This window comes from Chlorocebus sabaeus, chromosome 21, assembly GCF_047675955.1.
Source record: "Chlorocebus sabaeus isolate Y175 chromosome 21, mChlSab1.0.hap1, whole genome shotgun sequence".
Lineage (NCBI taxonomy): Eukaryota > Metazoa > Chordata > Mammalia > Primates > Cercopithecidae > Chlorocebus > Chlorocebus sabaeus.
In genome coordinates this window covers 38,437,787-38,456,844 of record NC_132924.1, presented here as the reverse complement: position 1 = coordinate 38,456,844, position 19,058 = coordinate 38,437,787, and the positions used below count along the sequence as shown (strand labels likewise).

Sequence of the window (19,058 nt, the reverse complement as noted above, 5' to 3'; positions counted from 1 at the left end):
AAAGAAATCTGAGTCTCAGGTGCTCAGGGCTCTTCCCTCCAAGTCTCTACTAGGATCCAAAACCTCAACTTCCTGTTTGGCCTTCCAGCCCTCAGGCCGTGGCTGCTCCTTACAGTCACTACTCTGGATTCTCTTTGTTCTTTCGCCTTTCAGCACCTGTATGATTCTCTCTGGTGAAATACCAAGGGTATTATCTGTGCTCCTGCCTGGATCTCACTGAGACAAGCACAAAACCGAAGGCTGAGAGCTGGTGAATTTGTTGTTGTTCTTATTATATCATAGCTAAAACATATTGTGTACTTATACGTACCAAGCACTGTTTTAAAGGCTTTAGCATGCATAATCCTATTTAATGCTCAAAGCAACCCAATGAGGGGGCCACCATCATCACCCTTGTTAGAAACGAGGAAAATGAGGCTCAAAGAATTTTAAAAACCTGTTCAGAGATCCCATAACTAGATCACACAATGAGAAAGCAGTGGAGCTAGGACAAAATTCTAAGTCTGACCTCAAGGCTGCCCCATTTCCTGCAAAATAAATAAATAAATAAAATAACAACTATAAGGCTTTTTTAGGTGCTCCATGCTGCTTCACAGGGCTATTTACGTTGCTCACAAAGAACTTACTATAGTGCTTTTTTTGTTATCCTCTTGAGTCTTACTAATAACAGGCCTCTTCCCTTTTTTCATCCCACTGCTCCTCTAGCAAAACAGTATCGTTTGTCCTGTGGAATATCCCATATTCAGGACATGGCTAGTTGTTTCTTTGATGCATCATTTAATTTGTCCCTCTATCTTCTGTATTTCTTGTAAACTCAAAGTTAGATTAAGACTGAAGTCAGTTGAACCTATTTAGATAAGACTATTTTCTCTGTGGTGACATGTATATTCTACTGCATCAAAGTAGAAGGCACATAATGTCTGCTCATTCCACTTTCAGTGATTCTAAGATTAATTAGGGACTGAAAGCCTAATCTTCCATTATAAAAGTTGTCCAGAACTGCAAAATTATCGCTGTTTATAATAAGGCTTTGGCACAGAACAAGCGGCATATCCAGCGTGAATAAATAAAACGTATACAGGCTGGGTACAGTGGCTCATGCCTGTAACCCCAGCACTTTGGGAGGCTGAGGCAGGTGGATCACCTGAGGTCAGGAGTTTGAGACCTGCCTGACCAACATGGTGAAATCCCATCTCTACTAAAATTACAAAAAATTAGCTGGGCGTGGTTGGTGGATGCCTGTAATCCCAGCTACTCGGGAGGCTGAGGCAGGAGAATCCCTTGAACCTGGGAGGCGGAGGTTGCAGTGAGCCTAGATTGCACCATTCCACTCCAGCCTGGGCAACAAGAACAAAACTCCGTCTCAAAAACAAACAAACAAACAAACAAACCATACAAAGTGACCCTTCTCGAAAAGGAAATAGTGTTCCCTCAAGTCTTTAAGGAAAAAAAACACCTAACAACAGCAGCTCATCTTATTCCTAACTCTCAATAAAATTGTTTTTGTTGATCAATATGTAAACAATCATTAAATTTTTAAAGGGAGTCAAAGGTGAAGAATTCCAAAGTCTAGCCAAGCATCTTACGGTTCAGTATGTGCTCTTAATTTTATCTTGCGTGCCCATATTTGCTCATTTGAAAACAGAGATAACCCACTAAAACTTGACACTATCCCAAAGGACAGTAAGGAGAGTAAAGTGAAATACAAAAATTAAGAAAAGTTAGATATGGCAAATACCCAGAACGAGGGAAAATGCAATAAACTAAAGGCTAAATTCTCTAAATTTGAAGAGATTATGAATGAATTAAAAGGAAACTCTGCCCATAGCAGATATGCTAGTACTCTAATAATTTACTTAAACTCGGTTTCTACCATTTGGCTATTTCATAGAAAGCTACATTACACTAGATGTAGCTCCTGAACAAAAAAATCATATTGAATTACATTTTAAATTATATTTAATATGGCTCATCTTAAAATAAGGGGATCAAACTAATAATCTTGCTATTACAACACTTGAGGACCTATCCCCCAAGCTACTGAATTCCCTAAACAAATGTTAATCTAAAACAGGAACATTAAAAAAAAAAAGTTTAATCTTATAACCCACCACTTCCATCTATAAAGTATATTTTTAATGCATTATATAACTTGCAATATATTCAGCATATACCAAAAACCAACCCCTTCCTGCAAAACTTAATCTCAATAATATTGTTTTGAAGATAAATATTCTCAGCACAAATCACTTGTGACCGAGAAATCTTGGAGAATCAGACTTAGATCAACTTCCCTCAACTTCCCACCAAAGTAACCTTTTAACCAAACAGAAGACTAGTCTAAAACACACATAACTAGTTACTCTTGTTTTTATATTAGAAATACATAAAAGCTAAGCAGTTTCTCTGCACCACCCTCTCCAAGGTGAGTTTTAAGAACTTTCAGGTTCCATTGCCTGAAGAATCAAAAGACATTTTCTTTTATCCCTTCAACTACAGGTGTCTCAAATTCTCACCATGACATCATTATTATGCTTTGGAAATTGCTGACACAGGCTATTCAATTGTGCTAAATAGTTTGTGTTTGTGCACATTACACAATCAGTGCAGTGCCACCATCTGAGCAAAAGGAAGCAGAATAACATCTTAAAATAAAAGCACAAAGTAGCAGGTATTTGTCGTTTTAAAACTTTGCCAAGATAGGAGCTTCATATTTATTTATTTATTTATTTATTTTCTTTTTTTTGAGACGGAGTCTCACTCTGTCGCCCAGGCTGGAGTGCAGTGGCGCAATCTTGGCTCACTGCAAGCTCCGCCTCCCGGGTTCACGCCATTCTCCTGCCTCAGCCTCCCGAGTAGCTGGGACTACAGGCGCCCGCCACTGCGCCCGGCTAATTTTTTTCTATTTTTTAGTAGAGACGGTGTTTCACCATGGTCTCGATCTCCTGACCTTGTGATCCGCCCGCCTCCGCCTCCCAAAGTGCTGGGATTACAGGCGTGAGCCACCGCGCCCAGCCAGGAGCTTCATATTTAAATACAATTGGCAAATTCATCAGAAAGAACTGAAATCAACAAAATCCTTTTGGGAAGGGACTGAATGAGAAAGATTACCTAGTTACCCAAGAATATATTTCAATTTTTGGTTTCTTATGCCAAAGAGCAGATTTTTAAAAGATACACTGTGCCCTTATGAAGAAAATCCCACACTAAGACATGGGTCATAAGAGAAGAATTTTATGTTCTAGCACACCCAAGAGTTGAAGAAAGGAGAAAAAGCTTTGAAAAAACTAACAGCAATAGGTTTCCATGCTTAGATCTTAATTTTAAATAAAGAAATTCTTACCTCCCACTGTAAGTGAGGCGGGATATTTCGTATCTGAAGTTTCCGAATCCTGCAGAAGAATTAAAATGTTTTTTAAAAGAAAAAAAAAACATAAAAGCAAGACAATAATAGCCAACATGGAAGTTTAGAAATTACTTAAAATATTAACTCTATATTAATTACAAACCAATATCTATTAAGAAAATACAGCCCAAGAAGGAAAAGCAAAGAAGCAAAGTCATAAAATGCAGAGACCATTTGGAGATCCAGTATTTATTGGACTGTTATGACTCATTTTAAAAGTCACTAAAATTGGTAGACAGAATGTTTAAAACACACTTATCTGATGACTACATTCTAAGTTCAAATCCTTTAGCTTCAAATTAGGCATCCCAGGACACAAACAAGGCCTTAGTCCAGGTGATCTTACTCTGACCGTCACAGCTAAGGAGTCCATGGATAAAACTCAGGGAAATAAAAATGAGGTGTGGGTGGGAAGAAATTACACATTTATCTTCACTATCCCCTAACTGAAATTTAACACGTCCTTCAATTATGAATGCTGGCACTAAACCACAGAATTACAGTACTTGTAATTTTGACATCAACATAAATCAGATATTTTCATACCACATTAGACTGTTGAAGATCTTTAAATATCATCTACACTCATTACTGTGAAACTTAGATGTGTTGCTAGAACTTGTTACTTATTATATTAAGCACCTATCACTGGGTTTTAACATTCTGCTAACTACATTTCAAAATAATTGGTTTCCTTTACAATCCTATGTATTTTATGCATTTTAAGACATCCTAAGGCCGGGCACAGTGGCTCATGCCTGTAATCCCAACACTTTGGGTGGCTGAGGCAGGTGCATTACTCGAGGTCTGGAGTTTGGGACAAGACTGGACACGTGGTGAAACCCCGTCTCTACTAAAATTCCAAAAAAGTAGCCGGGCATGGTGGCAGGTGCCTGTAGTCCCAGCTACTCCAGAGGCTGAGGCAGGAGAATCTCTTGAACCTGGGAAGCGGAGGTTGCGGTAAGCCGAGATCGCATCACGGCACTGCAGCCTGGGCGACAGAGCGAGACTCCGTCTCAAAAAAATAAAAAATAAGACATCCTGAAACATAAGAAGAGATCCAGAGGTTTCAGACTGCGAAAGTAGTGCACAGTACAGAAAATGTGAAGAATCAGCACCTTAGTTCAAATGCCCCCCACACATGTATATACATACGTATAAGGGAAGGAAGAGGGTGATGCAAATAACACAACTGTATGTTAATTGTATGAGACCATACTATAGAAGTCACATGCCAGTCACCTCCTTTGAAGGAGGAAGAATTTAGTCAACTAGCTATTAAAAACAAAATAAAACAAAAACTAGCAACTGAGCCTGACATCTCAAGTGAAATAAATTACTTAACTTCTACAATTAGAACTATAGGACAGGCGGCCGGGCGCAGTGGCTCACGCCTGTAATCCCAGCACTTTGGGAGGCCAAGGCGGGCGGATCACGAGGTCAGGAGATCGAGACCATCCTGGCTAACACGGTGAAACCCTGTCTCTACTAAAAATACAAAAAATTAGCCGGGCGAGGTGGCGGGCGCCTGTAGTCCCAGCTACTAGGAGGCTGAGGCAGGAGAATGGCGTGAACCCGGGAGGTGGAGCTTGCAATGAGCTGACAAAGCCAGACTTGGTCTCAAAAAAACAAAAAAGAACTATAGGACAAGCCTTGTGGCTCATGCCTGTAATCCCAGCACTTTAGGAGGATCACTTGAGCCCAGGAGTTCCAGACCAGCCTGGACAACAAAGCCAAATCCCATCTCTACAAAAATCTTTAAAAATTTTTTTTAAATTAGCTGGGCATGGTGTTGCATGCTTGTAGTACCAGCTACTCAGGAGACTGAGATGGAAGGATTGCTTGAGACCAGGAGTTCAAAGCTACAGTGAGCTGTGACTGCACCACTGCAATCCAGCCTGGGCAACAGAGTGACACCCTGTCTCAAAAAGAAAAGACACGAAAAAAGAAAAATAAAAAATAGAAAAAAACAAAGAACTATAGTGAACTTTTCTTTCCAGGTCAAATAATCCACAATTTTGAAGTATCAGAGCAAAACACTAGTTTAGTCTAGATTCATAGCCTAGTTCAGTCCTTTGCCTCTTCCCTTTCCCCAAAAGGGTGAGAACAAACAAAATACCACAGCTGCCACTGATCCCTTCGAGAACATCAAAGAAAATCTAGATTAACTAAACTCAGGTACATCCTGTCTACAGTCATAGAACGGAGGAGGAAAGGAAGAGAAGCACTTTTACGTTATTTTCATGACAAAGTAAAAGCGCAGTTATCAGGGCAAAATATACCAAAGAGATAAAAGAGAATGCCAGTTTAAGAGAAAAAAAAAATCCAAACTATAGCTAGTATAGATTTACAGATAAAATGCTAGTTTGGGATTTGTTTCAAAATAACTCATGTGGTAATAACTGTTAAAGCTTCAGGACAGGTACCTCTCTGCTTTTATGTAAGTTTTATAATTTTTCTTTTTGTGTGTGTGTGACAAGAGTCTCGCTCTGTCGCCCACGCTGGAATTCAGAGGCACAATCTCAGCTCACTGCAGCCTCTGCCTCCCAAGTTCAGGCAATTCTCCCACCTCAGCCTCCTGCGTAGCTGGGATTACAGGCATGCGCCATCATACCCAGCTAATTATTGTGTTTTTAGTATAGATGGGGTTTCACCATGTTGACCAGGCTGGTCTCAAACTCCTGACCTCAAGTGATCCGCCCGCCTCTGCCTCCCAGAATGCTGGGATTACAGGCGTGAGCCACTGTGTCGGGCTGTATTTTCTGTAAAAGGTTTAAAAAATATACCCTAATAAAAAGATCTGTAATTCATAGATTTCACAACTGTTATATGTTGCTTCAGTTAAAAGAAAAATTGCGGCCAGACATGGTGGCTCACACCTGTGATCCTAGCACTTTGGGGGCTGAGGTGGGCGGATCACCAGGGGTCAGGAGTTCGAGACCAGCCTGACCAACATAGAGAAACCCCATCTCTACTAAAAATACAAAATTAGCCAGGCGTGGTGGCACATGCCTGGCTACTCAGGAGGCTGAGGCAGGAGAATCGCTTGAACCCAAGAGGCAGAGTTTGTGGTGAGCCAAGACTGTGCCACTGCACTCCACCCTGGGTGACAGTGAGACTCAAAAAAAAAAAAAAAAAAAAAAAAAAAGTTGCTCACACTGTATTTACTTGGCTAATGAAAGTATGATTTACTACATATATGCAAGTACTGATCTGGTTTGTTTTTTGTTTTTGTTCTGTTTTGAGATGGAGTCTCACTCTATCGCCCAGGCTGGAGTGCAGTGGTGTGGTCTTAGCTCACTGCAATCTCTGCCTCCTGGGTTCAAGCAGTTCTCCTGCCTCATCCTCCCGAGTAGCTGGGACTACAGGTGCATGCCACCACATCCAGTCAACTTTTTACAGAGATGGTGGCCTCGCTATGTGGTCCAGGTTCATCCTGAACTCCTGGACTCAAGCAGTCCTTCTATCTTGATCTCCCCAAAGTGCTGGGATTACAGGCTTGAGCCACCATGCCTGGCCCTATTCTGTTTTAATCAAGTATCTAACACAGTAAGGATTTGCAGCAGTGTTAAGAAACTAAGTATTCACCTCCACTGGCCTCATTTTGGAGGGTGTATATATTACCAAAAAATTTTCCCAAAAGTACACATGTAAATATACATGGAGAGTTCAGGTTAATTAGCACATGATCATACACATTACAAAAATAAATATTCACTTCACAAATAGGATACTATCTTTTGTTTATTAAGAGTAATCCAGGCAGTACAGAGTGGCTCATGCCTATAATCCCAGCCCTTTGGGGGGCCAAGGTGGGAGGAGTGCTTAAGGCCAGGAGTAAAATTAGCCTGGCATGGTGGCACACGCCTGTAGTCCTAGATACTCAGGATGCTGAGGTGGAAGAATCACATGAGCCCAGGAGTTTCAAGTTTCAATGAGCTATAATCATGCCACTGCACTCCAGCCTGAGCAATGGATTGAGACCCTGTCTCACACACACACAAAAAGCAATCCATTTGCCATGTTTTCCCAAAGACTTCTTAAGAATCTCATACTCAAGGATCCCATGGATTTTCTACCCACTCTTCAAAATGTACATCCAACACTCATTTAATTATTGGAAGTTTGGATGTTACTCCAGAATAATTATTTCCCTTAAATGGTTTTCTAGCTTCCCTTACCTGATACTCTCAAGTGTCATTTTAGACAAACATCTGAATTATTTTTATGCAGTGTTTTGCTTTGTTTTTCAGATGGGAGTCTCGCTCTCTCACCCAGGCTGGAGTGCAGTAGCGCAATCTCAGCTCACTGCAACCTCTGTCTCCCAGGTTCAAGCAATTATCCTACCTCAGCCTTCCTAGTAGGTGGGATTATTAGATGCCCATTAATTTTTGTTTTTGTTTTTTTTTTTAAGTAAAGATGGGGTTTCACCATGTTGGCCATGCTGGTCTCAAACACCTGATCACAAGTGATCTGCCCGCCTCAGCCTCCCGAAGTGCTGGGATTGCAGGTGTGAGCTGCTGCGCCCTGCCCTGCAGTTAGTGTTTTGATATCTAGAATTGTTCTTTCCCATTTGTTCAGTTACTCATCTTAAACTGTGTGACATTTACCTCTGGCTCCTAACCCTGTGCTCTGCTCTTATCAGTACAAGAGCCAAAAGTCTCAACATCAACAGGAATGAACCAAAGGCATGAATTATAATCATCCAGCAGAGATAAACACAAACTTCTGGCATGGAAAGAACTGGAGAAAAATCTATCTCAGTCAGCTATACAATTAAAATACTCTACTGCTTCTTTGGTTATGTTCCTTCTGAGATTTGAGAATTAGTTTATATTTGGGTTTGATTCTAAATACTTACAAGTCAAGAAAAGGTATTAATATTTTAATAGAGTGTTTCTATCATACTGGTTACCAAGTCATTAAAGTTCAATTTAACTACCAGCAAATAAATGAGTGTTTCACCACCTCCTAAAACACCCATAAATACACAGGATGCACACTCCATAACAACAGGGACTAATTAGGTTATCTTGTTCGTTGCTGCATTCAGAGCTTGAACAGTGCTTGGCATCTGATAAGTATTCAACTGATAGTTAAAATCTGTTACAATATATAGACTGGGGGGGAAAAGAAAAAAAGACTCACAGAACCACCATCCAGAAACTAACATTTCAAATGATTTTCTTATAGCTTATAAAGGGACCGAGAAAAACAACTGCCACGCATTTCTGAGAATGGAAAAAAAAAATTGAATTATTTAAGCACTTGCATTATTTTTAAAAATTCAGGCTGGGCACAGTGGCTTATGTCTGTAATCCCAGCACTTTGGGAGGCCAAGGCAGGCAGATCACGAGGTCAGAAGTTCAAGACCAGCCTGATCAACATGGTGAAACCTCGACTCTACTAAAAATACAAAAATTAGCTGGGCTTGGTGGTATGCGCCTATAATCCCAGCTACTCAGGAGGCTGAGGCAGGAGAACTGCTTGAACCCGGGAGGCAGAGGTTGCAGTGAGCTGAGACTGCACCACTGCACTCCAGCCTAGGAGACAGAGTGAGACTCCGTCTCAAAAAAAAAAAAAAAAAAAAAAAAAAAAAAAAATCAACACAGTTTAAGGGTTTCCCCCACCAGAGGGGAAACAGGGTAAATTTTAGTTCTCAGGCTAATCGATTAAAAATTTAAAGGCCAGGTGCAGTGGTTCAAGCCTGTAATCCCAGCACTTTGGGAGGCTGAGGTGGGGGGATCAAGAGGTCAGGAGTTCAAGACCAGCTTGGCCAAAATGGTAAAACCCTGTCTCTACTAAAAATACAAAAATGAGCCGGCTGCAGTGGTGGGCACCTGTAATCTCAGCTACTCTGGAGGCTGAGGCAGGAAAATCGCCTGAACCCAGGAGGTGGACACTGCAGTGAGCTGAGATCGTACCACTGCACTCTAGCCTGGGCAACAAAGCAAGACTCCGTCTCAAAAAAAAAAAAAAAAAAAAAAAAATTTAAAAACTGCCCACTCTGCTAGAAATATTAGTTATTATGAAAATTCAATAATCATTTATTAAAAGCATGTTTAATTCCAAAAGAAAGAGTCAACAGTAGGCCTGGCAGGGTAGCTCATGCCTGTAAACCCAGCACTTTGGGAGAACTGCTTGAAACCAGGAGTTCCAGACCACCTTGGGTAATAAAATGAGACACTCCGCCTCCAACAACCCTATCTACAAAAAAATCAAAATTAAAATTAATTTTTAACAAGTGCCAATAGAGCAGCTCATGTAGACTCTGAAGGGCATCTTCAAGATCTTTAGTAATTGATGAAACTGATTTAAGTTGATTTTAGAGAAATCTAATTGACACCAACTAGAGAAAGTGAGCCTCCATATACCCATCACCTGTTCCAATTAACAAGTATGATATATGATAATCTGATCTTGTGTATTCTATACCCAAACCTGTACCAAGTCTCCCTTACATAGCATGCCATGCTGAAGTACTCCAGTAAACAACAATGAAAAATAAGGAGCTTTATTTCGACATAACCACAACAGCATTATTGCTCCTAAAAGTGATTAGCAAAAATTCCTTGCCATTAGATATCCAGTAAGTGTTTATTTCCGATTGCTAATAACTATCTTTTTACATGAGGTTTGTTCATATCAAGATGCCAACAAGATACACACACGCATACAGCTGACATGCTGATATATAATCTTAGGTCTATTTAATACAAGTTTCCCTTCACTGCTTTCTTCACATTTATGTAATGGTCCAAAGTCAAAATCCTACATGATTACTCGTTCTGGATTTTACTCACTGCATACCCCTTTGTATCGTTTTAATAATTGTTTACTACATAGAATTAGATATATAATAACGTGCTTTTTCTGAGACAGGATCTTGCTCTATTGCCCAGACTGGAGAGCAGTGGTACAATCAGCTCACTGCAGACTCAAACCCCTGGAACTCAAGTGATCCTACCATCACAGCCTTGTGAGTAGCCGGGACCACAGGTATACGCTACCACGCCCAGCTAAATTTTTTGTAGAGATGGGGTCTCACTACATTTCCCAGGCTGGTCTCGAACTCCTGGCCTCAAGCAATCCTCCTACTTTGGCATCAATAATATATAATTTGTTTATATACATAAGACATCTATGAACCCACCTCCAATAATTAGAAGATAATTGAAGATAATTGGATACCTCTCCCCCAACCCTCCTCCTCCCAGAATATAATTATCACCCCTAATTTTTTAATTCTCATGTTTTTACAAGTTAATCTGTTAAAACTGACTTTTTTAGCCGGGCATAGTGGTGCATGCCTGTAGTCCCAGCTACTCCGCAGACTGAGGCAGGAGGATCGACTAAGCCCTAGGGAGGTGAAGGTTGCAGTGAGTGGTAGTGGTGCCACTGCATTCCAGCCTGGGCAACAGGGTGAGACCCTATCTCAAAAAACAAACAAAAAACCCCTGACTTTTAAAAAGTAGACTAAATGCTGCTAGCAGTCTTCAAAAATGACCAAAATTGGCTGGGTGCAGTGGCTTGCGCCTGTAATCCCAGCACTTTGGGATGCCGAGGCAGGCAGATCACCTGAGGTCAGGAGTTTGAGACCAGCCTGGCCAACATCGTGAAACCAGTCCGTACCGAAAATACAAAAATTAGCCAGGAGTGGTGGCACAGGCCTGTAATCCCAGCTACTTAGCGGGGCTGAGATAGGAGAACTGCTTGAACTCAGACGTTGCAGCAAGCTGAGACTGTGCCACTGTACTCCAGCCTGGGCAATAAAAGCAAAACTCTGTCTCAAAAAAAAAAAAGGTCAAAATTGCCAGAAATGGTCGGGGGGGAAAAATTTAATGAGCGAAACTTAATACTATTTAGTCAGTACTCAAATTTTCCTGATTAAAAAATATCTTTCTTAACAATTGGTATGTTCAAATCAGTATTCAGATTAAGATCTATATGTGGCATTTGGTTGATTATGACTCTAGTCTTATAACCTAAATGTTGCCCTTTTTCTTGCAACTTATTTGGATAAAAAACCTAAAATGCTGTCCCTTGTCCTCTAGTTTCTCACTGTCTGGAGTTTGCTAGTGACACTCCTGTAATAGTGTTTAATACATTCCTCTGTTCCCTATAAAGTTGTAGTTAGATCCAAAGGCTCAACTTGGTTTCTCTTGTTTCGTGTTTGGGAGAGGCAATATTCCATAGGGAGTATTCTGTACTTCCATGGGAGTTGTTACTTCTGATGTCTTTCTATGATGTTGGCAGCTACTAGTGATCACTGCCTAAATCCATTATTTCATTCAAGGTTGAAAATCATGATTTTCTCATTCTATCATGCCTTCTGTGTTTTTTAGCCAGAGTTATTCTATAAAGAACAAGTGTCCCTCATCAAGTATTTGGATGCTCTGAAGCATACTAAGTACAGTAAAGACAGGATACTTTATTCTTTCCCTTCTGCAGCAGATGGTTTTATGCTTCTTACCATATCACCTGACTCATCGCTGTGGTGGACAATCAATCCCACACACATTTCAGTTGTCTCGCTTTTTTCCACCCGTAAGCACACACCTTACACAAGGCTGCTTCTTTATCTCAGGGCTTTCTCCAAAGCCTCTAGAGTACAGGAGCAGCCCAGAAACACTGGACAGAGAAAATCCTTAAGAACATGCATAGGCTGGGCAAGGTGGCTCATGTCTATAATCCCAGCACTTTGGGAGGTCGAGGCGGGCAGATCACGAGGTCAGGAGATTGAGACCATTCTGGCTAACACGGTGAAACCCCATCTCTACTAAAAATACAAAAAATTAGCTGGGTGTGGTGGTGGGCGCCTGTAGTCCCAGCTACTTGGAAGGCTGAGGCAGGAGAACGGCGTGAACCCGGGAAGTGGAGCTTGCAGTGAGCCGAGATTGAGCCACTGCACTCCAGCCTAGGCGACAGAGTGAGACTCCGTCTCAAAAAATAGAAAACAAAAAACCAAACAAATTTTATAAATGTAGGTGTATGAGGGTGGGGGCAGGGAGCTCCAATTTTTCAGATAGATAAACTTGGGAGGTATTCTGCGAATTTCTTGGAGATCCCATTTCCCTACAGGAAACTCAATAAAGTACCTATCATCGGCTTTTCCTAACTCCCCAATTCATTCTCCCCCTTCCCTCACTTCTTCTTGAAATTATCTCCAAAATAAACCAACTTTGGCAAATCCCTGTCTCAATCTCTGCTTTAAGAGGAGTCCAGGCTGGCCACAGTGGCTCACATCTCTAATCCCAGCACTTTGGGAGACCAAGGTGGGAGGATCGCTTGAAGCCAGGAGTTAAGAGACCAGCCTGGACAACACAGTGAGACTTCGTCTCTACAAAAAAATTAAAACTAAAAAATTTTGCTGGGTGTGGTGGCTCATACCTGTAATCCCAACACTTTGGGAGGCAGAGGCAGGCAGATCACCTGAGGTCCAGAGTTCAAGACCAGCCTGGCCAACATGGCGAAACCCCATCTCTACTAAAAACACAAAAATTAGGCTAGGCACAGTGGCTCACGCCTGTAATCCCAGCATTTTGGGAGGCTGAGGAGGGTGGTTCATGACGTCAGGAGTTCAAGACCAGCCTGGCCAAGATGGTGAAATCCCATCTCTACTAAAAATACAAAAAATTAGCTAGGCGTGATGGTGGGCATCTGTAATCCCAGCTACTCAGGAGGCTGACGCAGAGAATTGCTTGAACTCAGGAGGCGGAGGTTGTAGTGAACTGAGATCGCACCAATGCACTCCAGCCTGGGTGACAGAGCGAGACTCCCTCTCAAAAAAAAACAAAAAACAAACAAAAACAACCAGGTGTGGTGGTGCGCACCTGTAATCCCAGCTACCCAGGAGGCTGAAGCAGGAGGATCACTTGAACCCAGGAGGTAGAGGTTGCAGTGAGCCAAGATCACGCCACTGTACTCCAGCCTTAGACACAGAATGAGACTCCATCTCAAAAATAAATTTAAAAAAAAAGGCTGGGAGCAGGGGCTCATGCCTGTAATCCTAGCACTTTGGAAGTCCAAGGCGGGCGGATCACAAGGCCAGGAGATTGAGACCATCCTGGCTAACACCGTGAAATTCCATCTCTACTAAAAGATACAAAAAATTAGCCAAGCATGGTGGCACGTGCCTATAGTACCAGCTACTCGGGAGGCTGAGGCAGGAGAATCGCTTGAACTCGGAAGGCAGAGGTTGCAGTGAGCTGATATCGTACCACTGCACTCCAGCCTGGGCGACAGAGTGAGACTCCATCTCAAAAAAAAAAAAAAAAAAATTTATTGGCTTATCTTTGATGCTGTATAAAAGAAAAAAATATATATATATTTACATATATATATATTTAAAAATCAATGGGCATGGTGGTACATGCCTGTAGTCCCAGCTACTTGGGAGGCTGAGGTGGGAAGACTGCTTGGGCTCAAGAGGTTGTGAGGCTACAGTAAGCTATGACTGTGCCACTGCACTCCAGCCTGGGCAACAGAGCAAACCTCTTTTTCTGTTTTTTAGGAAAAAAAAAAAAAAAAAAAAGGAGTCCAAAGACATTATTTCAAATTTTTCAGAGTAACGTGTTAGGGCCCTGACATTGCCCAAAGACAACCAAATATTTCATTCCTTCAGTATCATTATTAATTCAGAGTCATAAATACTTTGCTTGTATCAAACTTTTTTGATGTTCAAATTGTCCCATCTTTGGCCAACAAAACGGCCTCTTCACGTTGGCTCCTTCATCTTTTGATGTTACTCCAATAATATTTGTGAATACTTCTGCTTTCTGTTATGGTGTGATATTCTAGGTCTAGCTTGTATGTTTCTTGTCCCTGTCTTTAATCGGCCTTATCAACATGGATCCTTGATCCCTTTTAGTCAGAAAAAGTACAGAGAGACTACAATCTGGTCACTAGAGGCACTCATCGTTATTAGATTGGTCACTGCTTCCAAGCCAGAGCTAGAAAATACACTTGGAAAGAAAATAAACCATGCATTCATACTGATTATTTCCAACTCAAATTTTGGATGACTAGAATTTCTCAGAAAGTCTCTTATATTTGCATATTTTCTTCCACTAAAAACTCTGACAAAAGATAGAAGAACAAAAAAAAAAGTGCTTTATGTTTATTATCTCATTTAGCCCTCAGAGTCTGCATTTTACAGATTAGGAAACAAATGCAGAAGTAATTTAATTTGTCTGAATACACACACAGCTACTGTGTGGCAGGATCAGAATATATATTTGAGCATTCTGGCCCCAGATTCTATCCTCCTAACCATACTCTATTAGGTCTTACTGATTTCACTTATAATCCAACCAATAGCATAACCATATCAAATAACTTCAGAAAAAAGTACAGATTGCATATTAAATTCAAAAGATAAAAATATATGCTAATCCTAAGCAATATTTTCCCTTTACACCTTAGCTTTAAACCACAATAACTTACATTTGGCAACTCAATATTGAAATTAAGTGGACAAGCTTACATATTAATACCAAGAAAGGAAGAAGAGAGGTAAGGCAACTATGAGGAAAACACAACTACTTAGTTGCCTCAAGGTATTATAAAGATTATATATACAGGCACTTCAGGTACTTCTGAAGCTAGTCATATCAAGTCCCAATGCAAGACACAAAACTGTATTAGACCTGCAACCTTTCATCCAAATTACCTGTAAGTCCTGGATGCACCTTTATCTTATTCCTCTGGAAAAGGCTGTGTCTCAGCCCTTTTCTTCTATCAACACTTACATACAAATCAAGTGGGAATCACTGCTTTCCTACTTTATAAGGCAGATACTGATATAATACTGCTAACACCAGCTGATGATAGGAGGAGAAAACTAAGTCTAACTTGTAACATGTTCTTCTTTGCGTTTTTGTTTTTTGTTTTTTTTTTTGAGATGGAATCTCACTCTGTCGCCCAGGCTGGAGTGCAGTGGTGCGATCTCGGCTCACGGCAACCTCCACCTCCCAGGTTCAAGCAATTCTCCTGCCTCAGCTTCCCCAGTAGCTGGGATTACAGGTGCACGCCACCAATGTCCAGCCAATTTTTTGTATTTTTAGTAGAGACGGGGTTTCACCATGCTGGCCAGGCTGGTCTCAAACTCCTGACCTTGTGATCCGCCCGCCTCGGCCTCCCAAAGTGCTGGGATTACAGGTGGGAGCCACCACGCCCAGCTGCCTTATTTCTTATGCAAAAAAACTGGAACACAAGGTTCGGATTTCGACTGGTATTTTCACGTAAAAAGCCAAGCCTTGTGGCTCAAAGCAGTCTAGTGCAGGCTTTCCAACCCGCCACTTGGTGGCACTCTGTACCGGCTGCAAATTTTCATTCCAGCTGTGCTGAACTGAACCTATGTCCAAAGAGGACTTCACTCAGCCTGGCTAATTTCAATATGGCTATATTGTAATTACACGTATTCTTTCTTGGTTTATGCAGTTAAGAATTAGCTCTTTAAAAGGTCAACCTCAATTTTCAAGAAGTTTAATACTGTACTCCAAGTAAATACTTGGGAAAATGATCAGTGTCAACTGGCATAACTATGCCTCATTGCTGACTTGGCAGTGTCTTATCCTCTAACTCAAGAATTATCTCTCTTACATCATTTCCTCAGGTTAAGTTGTAACATGCTCAAAGGCTTAGCTGTCTGTAAATAGGGAGAACTAGGAAGAACCTAGAGGTCCAGGAAAAAGGGATTCAATTACAACACACAGAATGAAATCTCATGGAGACATTATAAATATGAAAGAATATTTAATGAGGACATGTGCCTGTGACACTGTTCACTGAAAAAAGTGCATCACTAAAAGAGAACATGGAATATGATCTCATTTTAAAATATGTGTTTTTATCACAAAAAGAACATTCCAACCAGGAACAAAATGTACGTATCTGTACATACACATGAACATTAACAGAAATAAGGAAGGGAGAGCATTAAGATACTGACCACGATGAGACCTGCCTGGTAGAATCATCGGCAGTTTTCCATTTCTTCCAGCCTTTGTGTTTCATAAAATGAACTTTACTAGTTGTTGAGGGGAAAATAAGCTATTATTTCTAGCCAGCAGTATAATATCAGAATGAAACCAAGAGGAAAACAATTCTAGATTCAAACAGTTCTAACTAGCTCTGTGACATCGGTTCTCCCTCCCCATATAAAATTCCTATAGATTTTATATAGCAGAAGAAACTAGATACTTTAGGTCAGTCTTAAATAAGTGTCTGTAAAAGTGGAAAGGGGAAAACATGACTTAGGAATAACACAGGTAGACCCAGGTCAAAAATCCCTATGAAAGATGGAATTGCATCTAGTGAACTGACAGAGCGTCACAGGTACTCTAAAGAAAAGCATACTTACTGCAACAGTTAAAAAGAATGCCAGATTCTAGTGAACTAAATAGTGGATGGAGGAAGGAAGGGAAAAAACAAAAAAAAGATTAAGTACAAGGTCCCCTACACTGTAAAAGTAAAGAGATGTCCTTCAAGTATGGTCTGAGAACCACCTATGTTAGAATCAACATAAGGGACTAACTGAAATGCAGATTGCAGGGCCACAACACAGACTTAAATCATAATTTCTGGGGGTGGGGCAGGGGAACTTGGCCACACACACACACACACACTCTCTCTCTCTCTCTCTCTCTCTCATGGATTGGTGGCCACTGTGGTATAGTTAACAGGGCAAGTCTCAAAGGCAAAATTATTTGCTTCATTCATTGTTGCATATTCCATTGGTTAGCAGATTGCTTAGCTCATCTCAGGCAATTATTCAATATTACTTAAACAATGAGCAAGGGAACAAAGTCTTTTAACATCACAGTTCTAAGTGAGAATCTAAACATGGTTTTTTCCATCATCCCCAGCTCCCAGATCTCCATGGTAACAGCTATGTTTTAGTCCTGTTAACTAAAACAGAGGTATATTTTATCTTTTACATTTGCACATCTTATCTCCATCTATATAGAACAGTCTGACAGCCAGACGTGCATGGATGAAAACTTGACTGACGCCATGGGTATGCACTGGAAGAGTCCAAAAAAGACTCAATGTTTTTCTACGTACTCTCTTACTACTATTGTTTGCTTGCATTTACACACTGCCATGTATTTCTTTTAGAAGATTAAATGTTCCTTGAAGAAACATAGTCAAAGTTTTTACACTCCTTAGGATATGTGCAAGTTAGGAAAACCTAACACTGTTCGAAAGATAATTGATACAGGTACACATCACCACACTGGGCCTTTGTTTTACTTCTTAATGTGACTACTAGAAGGGCACACACATCTTCATATAGAATGTCAAACAGGAAAAAAACAAAAAAACAGGGCACAAACTAATCCTTGATCCCTAAATAATCAAAGATTTTTATAGTCTTCAAACGGAGATTTTAACTAAATGTGTTTAATTTTTTAATTTTTTAAAATTATTATTATTATTATTTTTGGAGACCGGGTCTCGCTCTGTTGCTCAGACTGGAGTGCAAATGGCATGATCTCTGCTCATTACAGCCTCAACCTCCGAGGTTCATGCAAGACTCCTGCCTCAGCCCCTCGAGTAGCTGGGACTACAGGCATGCATCACACCCAGCTAATTTTTGTATTTTTCGTAGAGCTGCGGTTTCACCATGTTGCCGAGATTGGTTTTGAACTCCTGGGCTCAAGCAATCCACTTGCCTCAGCCTACCAAACTGCTAGGATTATAGGCATGAGCCCTTGCGCCCAGTCTGTAAATGTGCCTTTAAACTAAAAAGTCACCACCAGTATTACAACCACAGAAACACGCGTAGTTCAACAGTTACTATTTAAACAAAAGCCTCATTGCCCGTATGACCTAAAAGCATAGCTCTTTCAAAAGTCTTAATATTAACACAATATAGTAAATTGCACATATCTTCCTTAAAAATTACAGTGGTAACAAGGGAATAAAGAACTTGATATAAAACCTCTAATATGCCTGTGTCACATTGAAAATTAATTATTCCCATATTTTTCCATAAGCTAAAACTAGCTTTATAAATATCATTACTTTTTTTCCAGCAACAAGATATTTTTAAAAAGTGATTTTAGAAACCATACATCTTAAACTGCTCTGTCCAATAAAGAAGTCACTAGGCCACATGTGTCTAACTACTAGCAATGTGGCTGGTCTGAATTGAATTGTTCTGTAAGGATAAAATACATACAGATGCTAAAGATTCAATACCAAAAAAAGCAAAATTTCTTAACAATTTATTATACTGTTACATTTTAGATATATTAGGTTGTATATAATAACAATTTTTTTTTTTTTTTTTTTTTTTGAGAGAAGGTTTTGCTCTCTCGCCCAAACTCTAGTGGCACAACCATAGCTCACTGCAGCCTCAACCTCCTGGGCTCAAGCAATTCTCCCACCTCGGCCTCCCAGTCAGCTAGAACACAGGCACACATCACCACACTGGGCCTTTGTTTTACTTAATGTGGCTACTAAAAGGTTAAAATCATATATATTTAGTTCATGTATTTCTATTAAACAGAGCTTATCTAAAACTAATTGATTAAATTTAATTTGTTTGTCAAGGGAATTTGAAGAACAATCAAGAAAAAGTTTTAGGCCAGGCGCAGTGGCTCATGCCTACAATCCCAGCACTTTGGGAGGCCGACGCGGGAGG

The 19,058-nt window shown here is 40.5% G+C and overlaps 1 protein-coding gene across 1 annotated transcript in view; it reads right to left on the bottom strand.

Annotated features, from left to right (window-relative positions):
- Positions 1–19,058, bottom strand: part of IGF2BP3 (insulin like growth factor 2 mRNA binding protein 3) — a 152,894-nt gene that overhangs the window by 97,940 nt on the left and 35,896 nt on the right. The window contains exon 3 of the mRNA XM_007981885.3: positions 3,344–3,392. Coding sequence (XP_007980076.2) covers positions 3,344–3,392 — 49 coding nt within the window. The remainder of the gene's footprint in view (positions 1–3,343; positions 3,393–19,058) is intronic.